The 8,233-nt window shown below is 66.1% G+C and overlaps 2 protein-coding genes across 2 annotated transcripts; both read left to right on the forward strand.

The window, feature by feature from the left end:
* Positions 1 to 224: 224 nt before the first annotated feature.
* Positions 225 to 4,971, forward strand: APBB3 (amyloid beta precursor protein binding family B member 3). Its single transcript, XM_074155915.1, is given in 14 exon segments — positions 225 to 273; positions 1,227 to 1,417; positions 1,717 to 1,793; positions 2,036 to 2,093; positions 2,259 to 2,393; positions 2,834 to 2,961; positions 3,073 to 3,078; positions 3,165 to 3,279; positions 3,367 to 3,454; positions 3,600 to 3,683; positions 3,820 to 3,950; positions 3,953 to 3,990; positions 4,033 to 4,288; positions 4,747 to 4,971. Coding segments are annotated over 14 exon segments (1,581 nt in total).
* A 181-nt stretch (positions 4,972 to 5,152) lies between these two features.
* On the forward strand, positions 5,153 to 6,429 carry SRA1 (steroid receptor RNA activator 1). The gene is made up of 5 exons (XM_074155689.1): positions 5,153 to 5,177; positions 5,285 to 5,404; positions 5,507 to 5,721; positions 5,882 to 5,990; positions 6,078 to 6,429. The coding sequence occupies exons 1-5, from the start codon at positions 5,153 to 5,155 to the stop codon at positions 6,269 to 6,271; spliced, it is 663 nt and encodes a 220-aa protein (XP_074011790.1). The 3' UTR covers positions 6,272 to 6,429.
* The last annotated feature ends 1,804 nt before the right edge of the window (positions 6,430 to 8,233 follow it).

An 8,233-nucleotide genomic window follows, 5' to 3' on the forward strand; every position in this document is an offset into this window, starting at 1 on the left:
CCGGGCACCCCCCCCCCCCCTTCCCTTTCCGAACACACCCGAAACATCCCCTCCCGCGCCCTGAGGCCCCGGCTAACACCCCCTTCCCGCCTCCTCCTCGGTCCTTCCCGCGTCCGGGCAGTCCCGCCCGGTCCCGCCCCTCCCGCCCCTCCCCTGCCGCCGCAGCCGCCGCTGGGTCCGGGCCTGGGGAGGCGGCGGGCCGCGCCGGGGCGGGCGCCGGGGCCATGCTGGGCAAGGACTACATGCTGGCCATCGTCCTCGTCAACTGCGACGGTCAGCGGGGGCCGAGGCTGGGGCGGGGGGAGCGGGGGCGCTGCTGGAGGATCCGGGACTGTGGGGCCGGGGTTGGGGGGTCGGGGCGCTGGACCGGGGCCGGGGCGTGGTGCGGGGCCGGGGCGCGGGGCCTGTGCCCAGGGGCGGGAGCGGCTGCCGCGCCCTGGCGCTGTCCGCGGTGCTGAATTGGCCCCGCGGGGATTGAGCTGGGGGCGCCCGGCGCGGCCCGCGCGGCCTCCCCGCCCCTCCCAAGGTCGCGGGGGGCACCGCCTCCCCCATTCCTCTCCCGCGGGTCGGGGGTTCCGCGGGGCGCCGGGGGCGGAGCGGGGCAAGCACCGCGCAGCGCCCGGGCCCTGCGGATTTCCGGCTGCATTCCCAGGGGAGCTCACTGCTGTGCTGCACCAACGGCTCGTTTCCGTAACCTCCAGGGCTTGTGGTGCAGGGAGGAGGGGGTTAATCTACCCCACCTAGCTGAAACCCTCCAAGGACGCTTTCCTCCTCCCAGACCCCAGTGTTGTGTCCCCAACCCCTTTCCCCGACCAAGCTGGGAAGAAGCCAGTCTTGGGTACCATGGACTGTTGGCAGAGGGCTGGGGACCGCATGATGGCAGGGAGAGCTCTGGGCTGGCAGCCCCAGGGCCTGCCTGGGCACCTCTGCAGGGTGCCTGTGCCCCTGCCAGGGTCATCCCATCCCTCCAGGTGCCAGTGATTTGCTGCCTGCACCGAGCACTCACCTGGGGTCTGCCTCTACTGCATCCTCTCTGGCGTCATGCCAAGCCTTCCCTCTCCATGCTTCTCTCCTGGGCCCTGTGTCCAGCTGTGCACCCAGAGGCCACTGCAGGACCCTTTCACTGCTGGGTGAAGTTGGTCACTTCACAGGGCACCCTGCAGCTGGGGGTCTGTCCATCCCCCATTTCCCCCCATTCCCTTGCTTCACACTCTTCCTCTGCACAGACAACCTCTGGAGCGATCAGAGCCTGGAGACAGATCCCGACCTTCCCCCAGGCTGGAGGAAAATCCGAGACTCTCTGGGCACCTACTACTGGCATGTGCCAACTGGCGCAACGCAGTGGCAGCACCCTGCACACACCACCAGCCCAGGAGGGCGCCTGGAGGCTGATGGAGAGGAGACACTCCAAGGAATGGTAGGGGATGGGGGCAGGGTGGTGAGGGCTGGTGTTGGATCCTACCTCCTGGCAGGACCCTGCTGAAGGACCCTTTGGGCATCGCTGCTTGGAGCAGGCCTGTCTCTGTCACCCCGAAGTCCTGCTCTGTCCATTCCTGGCCAGAGTTAAGCCTCTTGAAAGGCTCCAGCGTGCCCCATGTTGGCCTCATCCTGGTTACATGGAATGCTCACAAGCTGAGGTGCTGCTGTCCTGGAAGGGAGGGCTGCTACCTGGTGCTTCCTGACAGTCTCTCTTGCTCTTTCTCTCTTCTCTCCCAGGACTGCCAGGCCCCCAGGATAAAGCACTCAGCAAAGGACAGGCCCATTCCCAGCCCCATGGCTTCGCTGTCACTGAGGTAGGGCTGCCCACATGCTCTGCTGGCTTGTGGGGCACGATTGTGTCACCCCACCACAGCAGCCCTGCACAATGGAGCCAGCAGGACCACGTTAGTCACCTCCATGGAAGGCTTCCCAGCTGGTGGCCATTGGGGGAGGTGGGGTGGCCTGCTGGTGCCAGGGTATCCTGATGCTTCTCTGGGTGCCCCAGCTTTGTGCTGCCTAATGGGAGCCATCCCCTCACCATCCCGTTCCTCTGCAGGACCTCGCTGCCCTGGCACGGAGATGACTTCCAGCACAGCACAGATCCTGGCTCCAAGGTACCACACACTGTGGGCTGGGGCTGGCAGAGGAGGGGGCAGGCAGCAGCTGGCAGGGACAGGGATGGAAACAAGAGCAAGGGTGACCGTGCTGGCACAGTGAGGGGTACAGGATGCGGGTGACTGTGCTGGCCAGGCATTGAAGACCCATGTGTCTCTGCTCAGTGCTTTGCTGTGCGCTCGCTGGGCTGGGTGGAGATCCCCGAGGAGGACCTGGCACCTGGAAAGAGCAGCATTGCTGTCAACAACTGCATCCAGCAGCTCTCCAACAACAAGGGCTCTGTGAAGAACCGGGGCGAGGTGAGAGCCTGGGACAGGCAGGCAGGGTCCCACCCTGGGGCCACTGCTGCTGAGGCTAGCTTGTCCCCACTGATAGGGACTGGGGGGGGGGGGGTGGGGGGTGGGGTGGGGTGTGTGTGGGGAGGGAATGGGGGCAGCAGGGACCAGTGCCAGTGGCAGAATCAACTCTCTCCACATTGGGCATTCATGCACTGGTCCCAAGTGTGGGGCAGGTGGGTCTGACAGGGCTGTCCCATGGGAACAGTGCCAGGGGTGCCTGGCTGGGCTGTTCCCACACATGGGAACGGTACTTGGGGTGGGGGGAGGGGGGACAGGGTTGTCCCCACGCTTGGGGCTGACTAGGCTGGGGTGGGTGGGTGGGATGTGTCCCTACACATGGGCTGGGTCCTGGGGACATCCAGGCTGTCTGCCAGGCTGAGGGAGCTTCTGACCCTCTGCAGGGCCAGGACCTGGTGATGATCTTGAAGAAGGACACCATGAGCCTGATGGACCCCCTCGACCACAGCCTCATCCACTGCCAGCCCATCCTCAACATCCGCGTCTGGGGGGTTGGCTGCAACAACGGCAGGTGCTGGGGGCTGCGGCAGAGCTGGGGGCCAGCTCTGCCCGCTGAGGGGGAAAGGCACCCAGCAGTAACCTGTCCCCTCTCCTCTCTCCCTGACTGCTGCCACGGCTGCAGGGACAGGTAGGAGGGCAACAGGGCTGGCGGGGGCAGCATGGGGAGGGGTCTGCCTCTACTGGGGTCTCACTGGGTTGCTCGTGGCCTTGCAGAGACTTTGCCTTTGTGGCCAGTGACAAAGACACCTGTGTCCTCAAGTGTCACGTCTTCCACTGCAACGTGCCTGCCAAAGGTATCGCCAAGGCCCTGCACGAGATGTGCTCCAAGGTGGGATCCAGGGGACTCAGTGGGTGTGGGCATGGCCTGGGGGGTTGCAGGGGTGAGGGGAGGCACCAGGACCCCTGTCTCTTGCAGATCGTGGCTGAGCGAGCCGTAGCGAGCAGTGGGCCACCATGTGCCACCACGCTGGAGTCCATCTCCACTGAAGACCTGACGCTGCAAGGTACCATTCCCTCAGTGCTTGGGCAGTGGGATGCTCAGCGGCCAGAGCCCTTTGGCCTGCCCAGCTGTGTCCTCAGAGTCCTTGGGGATCAGGGAGAGTTGGGGGGGTCTCTCCGGGGGCCCTCCCACCTCTGCTGTCCTGGCAGTGGATATCCTGGAGGCAGTGAGGCAGTCGATGCAGACCTACGAGGCGCTGTACATCGGCAGCCTGCCTGTGCCCAGGGCCATGGGTAAGCGCTGCTTGCCCTGCTGCAGTGGGGGTACAACCAAGGCCCTCCCTGCCATAGGGCTGGCTGACAGCCCCCTGCCTGCGCTGCACCCGCAGCTGGGGCAGGGGCTGATGGTATAGGGTCTCCCACTCCCCAGGGATGGATGTGCTGAATGAGGCCATTGAGAAGCTGACGAGGGGCAACAGGCGGGAGCACTGGACACCCTCCCTCATCCACGTGTCTGACACGGCCATGAGGGTGCACCCTGTGCAGGTGGGGAGGGGGGAAAGGGAGCTCTGGCTGAAGTGGGCACCCTGCTGCCACCGGGGTGGCACAGGAGACCCCCATGGGTGGCCTGGCCTGCTGGCAGAGGGGACCTGGTGGGGGTGGCAGGGCTGCCCGCACTGTGGCCAGGGGTGGATGGGCCCACGGGATCCCTGCAGGAGGATGAGGATGCAGCACACATCTGGGAGTGCCAGGTGCGATATGTGACCTTCCTGGGAGTGGGCCGGGACGCCCACACCTTTGCACTCATTGTGGACATGGGGCGACGCTTCCAGTGTGCGGCCTTCTGGTGCGAGCCGGACGCTGGCACTGTCTCGGAGGCAGTGCAGGCAGCCTGCATGGTAAGCAGGAAGGACGGCATGTCCCCTGATCCCCCCAGCTTCTCAGCCCCCTGGGGACACCCGAGGGAAGAGGCAAGGGCTTGGGCTGGGGTGGGACACTCAGCCCTGGGGAGGGCAGCAGGGGCTGCACAGGACCATGTCCAACCCATAGCTGTGCTGTGTTTGTTTGCGTCCAGCCCTATGGTGATGCCGTGTAGTGCCTAACCCCATGGCAACGCTGTCTTGTGTCCCAGCCTGTGGTGATGCCATCTTACGTGTGACCTCACAGGCATGCCGTGTTGTGTCTGACTATGGCGATGCCATGTTGTGTCCCACCCCATGGCTACACCACGTTGCATGTGACCCCATGGCCACAGTGTTGTGTTCCACCCCACAGCCACACTGTGTGCGTGACCCCCATGGCGGTGCCAAGTCATGTCCCACCCCATGGCCACTCCCTGTCCCTCCTCTCCCCGCAGGTGCAGTACCAGAAGTGCCTAGTGGCTGCTGCACCGGGGACTAAGCCGAAGGATGCGACAGGCCGGGACCGGCCCGGCCCGGCAGCCTCGGGGGACGCGGCCAGCAGGGTGACCAAGGCCAGCGGGGGCAGCGGAGGCCCGGCGGGGGCCGGTGCCCGCAAGCGAGGCCTCTTCTCCTTCCTGGAGGCCTTCCGCCTCAGGCGAGCCCTCCTCCACACCCCATAGCGGGCCGGGGCCGGGGGCCGGGTTAGGGGCAGGGGCCCGCGGCCCAACACCCCGGCCACGGTCCCCTGCCCCCGGCTCGGCCCCCGGCCCCGGCGGGGCGGGGCGACGGGAAGCCCCGCCCCTTCCCGCCCCGCCCCCCCCTACCGGGCGGAAGGGGCGGGAACGGGCGTGACGTGGCGGGATGGCGGAGCTCTACGTGAAGCCTGGTGAGGGGGCGCGGGTGGAGTTCCGGGCGGGGGGAACCACACCGAGGGACACCCCCATCCCACCCACCCCCCCCCGCCGGATCTGACCGTGCCTTTGGCCGCCGCAGGGAACCAGGAGCGTGGCTGGAACGACCCCCCCCAGTTCTCCTACGGGCTGCAGGCGCAGGCCAGCGGGGCCAGGCGGACGCCCCTCAACCGCCGGCCCCCGCCTGCGGGGGCCCCCCCAGGTCAGCACCCGCAAAGCCCCGCTCCGGGCGGGTCGGGGCCCAGCGCAGCTCTCCCCAAACCCGGGCTGACGGGGCTCCGCGCTGGCGCCTCTTCCCTTGCAGGTGCCCCCCCGGAACCGGGCAGCGCCGCGCCCGCTCCGCCGCCTCCCCCCTCGGCGCTGGGGCCGCCCCCCTCCGGGTCCCTCGGTCCCGCGCCGCGGGCGGAGCGCGGCCGGCCCAGCCCCGCCGCCGGCCCGCAGGAGGAGTGCGGCCTGCCCGCCGAAGCGGTCCTCGCCCCGCTAAGGGAGGCCCTAACCGCCTGCCGACCCGCCGTGCAGGTGAGGTCCCGGCACCTTCCTCTGACTCCGTCCGGCGGCGGCAGCGCCGGGGGCTGCCCCTTTCCGGTGCGCCCGTGGGTAGCCATCCCCGCCCCGGGGGCTCACCGGAGCTGCGGCGGGGCGGGGGCAGGTCCCCCGTCCAGCTCATCTCTGCTTCCAGAAACAAGTGTGCGACGACATCGGGCGGCGGCTGACGGTGCTGGGGGATGCCTGGGCTCAGGGGAAGCTGTCGGCCCCGGTGAGGAAGAGGATGAGCCTGCTGGTGCAAGGTGAGGGGGGCTGTGTCTGGGCCCTCAGGAAAGGGCCCCTGGGGAAGGCTGAGCTCGCACCACTGACGGGTTCACCTTTTCTGGCAGAGCTCCAGCAACGGCACTGGGATGTAGCTGACGAGATCCACCGCTCACTCATGGTGGACCACGTGAATGAGGTGAGCCAGTGGCTGGTGGGCGTCAAGCGCCTGATCGCCGAGACAAGGAGCCTGCCTGCTGTAGAGTCCGCTGCGGCGACAGATGGCAGTACCAAGGCTGAGCCTGGCCAGGAGGATCCCTGATGCCAGGGTCAGGGGTGTGGACTGTGAGCCCCCACTGCCCAACGGGGTATGGGCACCTCCTCTGCCTCCCACTCCTTACCCAGGAAAAGGGGATTTTAATCATGGTGACATTTTGGTGGTGATTCACTACATGATGTTTAATAAACAGCACTAACCTGCCCCTGGCTAGAGCCTGCACTGGGGTTCTGGCACCTGACAGGTCCAGCTTCTCTCCCAGGAGCAGCAGGAGACAGGACTGCTGGGCAAGGCTACGGTCAAGGGGGCACAAGACACAAAGGAAAGGAATGAGCCTGGCAGCACCCCCACCATTGCCCAGGTAGAGGGGGCCGCAGTGTGCTTCCCTGCTGCCTCTGTTGGCAAAGCCCAACTCCCCTCTGGCCTTGCCCTGGCAGTGGGGGAGAGGGGGACCCACAACAGTTGGCACATTGGCCCAGCTCTGCTGGAGGAGGAGATGGCCCCTGGGCTTCTAGGCTGGGGAGGCTGATCTGGTGCCAGCCCACAGCACCCTGACATGGCCAGGCTTTGTGCTGCAGCTACAGCTTGTGCTCCCCTCTGAGCTCCTGCCTGTCCTGGACACAGCTCAGACCCAAGCCTGGGACCCAAAAGACCTGGGTGGCCACAGGGACATCCAGGGACAAACATCCCGGTGCTAGTGCTGCCCGCCAGGTCAGGTAAGCTCAGGGTGTTAATGTTCACCCTGGACAGCGGGGGGACTCCACTGTGCTGCTCCCTCCTGCACTCACAGGAAGGCCTCACCAGCTGTCCCCATCACAGCTGGGGCAGGCTGCAGGTGGTACCCAAGCCTGGGAGCAAACCCTGAGGCTCTGCATTCACCACTCCCAGCCTGCAGGGTCTTGAGGTAGGACGGGGAGATTCTCTGCACTCTCAAAGGGCTCCTGGTGCTGCTTGGCTCCTCTTAGCTCCCCTCCCTGGTCCTCTGAGGACCCAAGCAGAGTCCCAACATAGAGATGCACCCGGTCAGCACAGGGGTTTCATGGTGTTTATTGATCAAGCATGAGCTCCTAGGCAATTGCACCAGCCAGTTGTGCTAGAGCCTGAGGTGTCACACGTCCATCCCCAGCATCAAAGAGGGCTGCAGCCAGCTGGTCACAGTGCCAGCACCTCCACAAGGCCCAGGAACAGGCCCAGCCATGACCTGGAGACAGGGAGCTGGAAACTCAGATGTCCATCTCAAACTGGTCTTGATCTGCAACGGTACAGAGGGATACAGGGCCATGGTTAGGATGGGGCTGCCTTGAGAGAAATGTGCAGGCAAAGGGTGCAGGTGCTGGAACTGGAGCTGAGCCAGGATCTCCCCTTGCCCTTGCAGCCAGGCAGGAGCCCCATTCCCCAAGCAGTGCATAGGCAAGAGCTGTGCGCCTGGGCTTCTCACCTGGCGTGGCTTCTTCGCTCTCATTCTGCTCCTTGAGCTCCTCCAGCTTGACGAGGCTGGACTGGGCCAGGGATGTGACACCGGGGATCTGGGGCAGGCAGCAGGGAGGGGTCCTGGCCACGGGTGAATTCTTGCACTCCAGCAGGAACTTGCGGTCGTAGATGATGCGGGTACCTGCCAAAAGCAGGGGGGCTGTCAGGCACTGCTGGCCCCTGGCTGCCCCCATCTCCAAGCTCCATGGCCCAATCCTGGAGCAGGGGTGGGACCCAGCATTTGGCCACAGCTTGAGGACATGGCTGGCTCTGGAGCCACTGTGGGGCTTCCCACATGGCAGACTGTGACACCCATCCTGCCCAGCAGCTCTTCCCCACAGTGTTCCTACCCTTGAGGCTCCTGGAACTCTGGCAGGGAACAGTGCAGGGGGTCCAGCCTTAACATGGATGCCCCGTGGCAGCAGACACCACAGCCAGCCCTGGGGCACTCAGCACAGCCCCACAGCCCCAGTCCGACAGCCAGGCAGGGCCCCAGTGCACCCTGCCCAGAGGTGGCTGCAACAACAAACGCTGGGT

This window comes from Numenius arquata, chromosome 11 (genome assembly GCF_964106895.1).
Source record: "Numenius arquata chromosome 11, bNumArq3.hap1.1, whole genome shotgun sequence".
NCBI lineage: Eukaryota > Metazoa > Chordata > Aves > Charadriiformes > Scolopacidae > Numenius > Numenius arquata.

Bases quoted from the DNA above. Each gene is read 5' to 3' on its own strand.
- SRA1 (XM_074155689.1), top strand. From the start codon at position 5,153: ATGGCGGAGCTCTACGTGAAGCCTG. The intron at 5,405-5,506 runs GTCAGCACCCGC...CTTCCCTTGCAG, and splicing joins GCCTGCGGGGGCCCCCCCAG to GTGCCCCCCCGGAACCGGGC. The intron at 5,991-6,077 runs GTGAGGGGGGCT...CTTTTCTGGCAG, and splicing joins GATGAGCCTGCTGGTGCAAG to AGCTCCAGCAACGGCACTGG.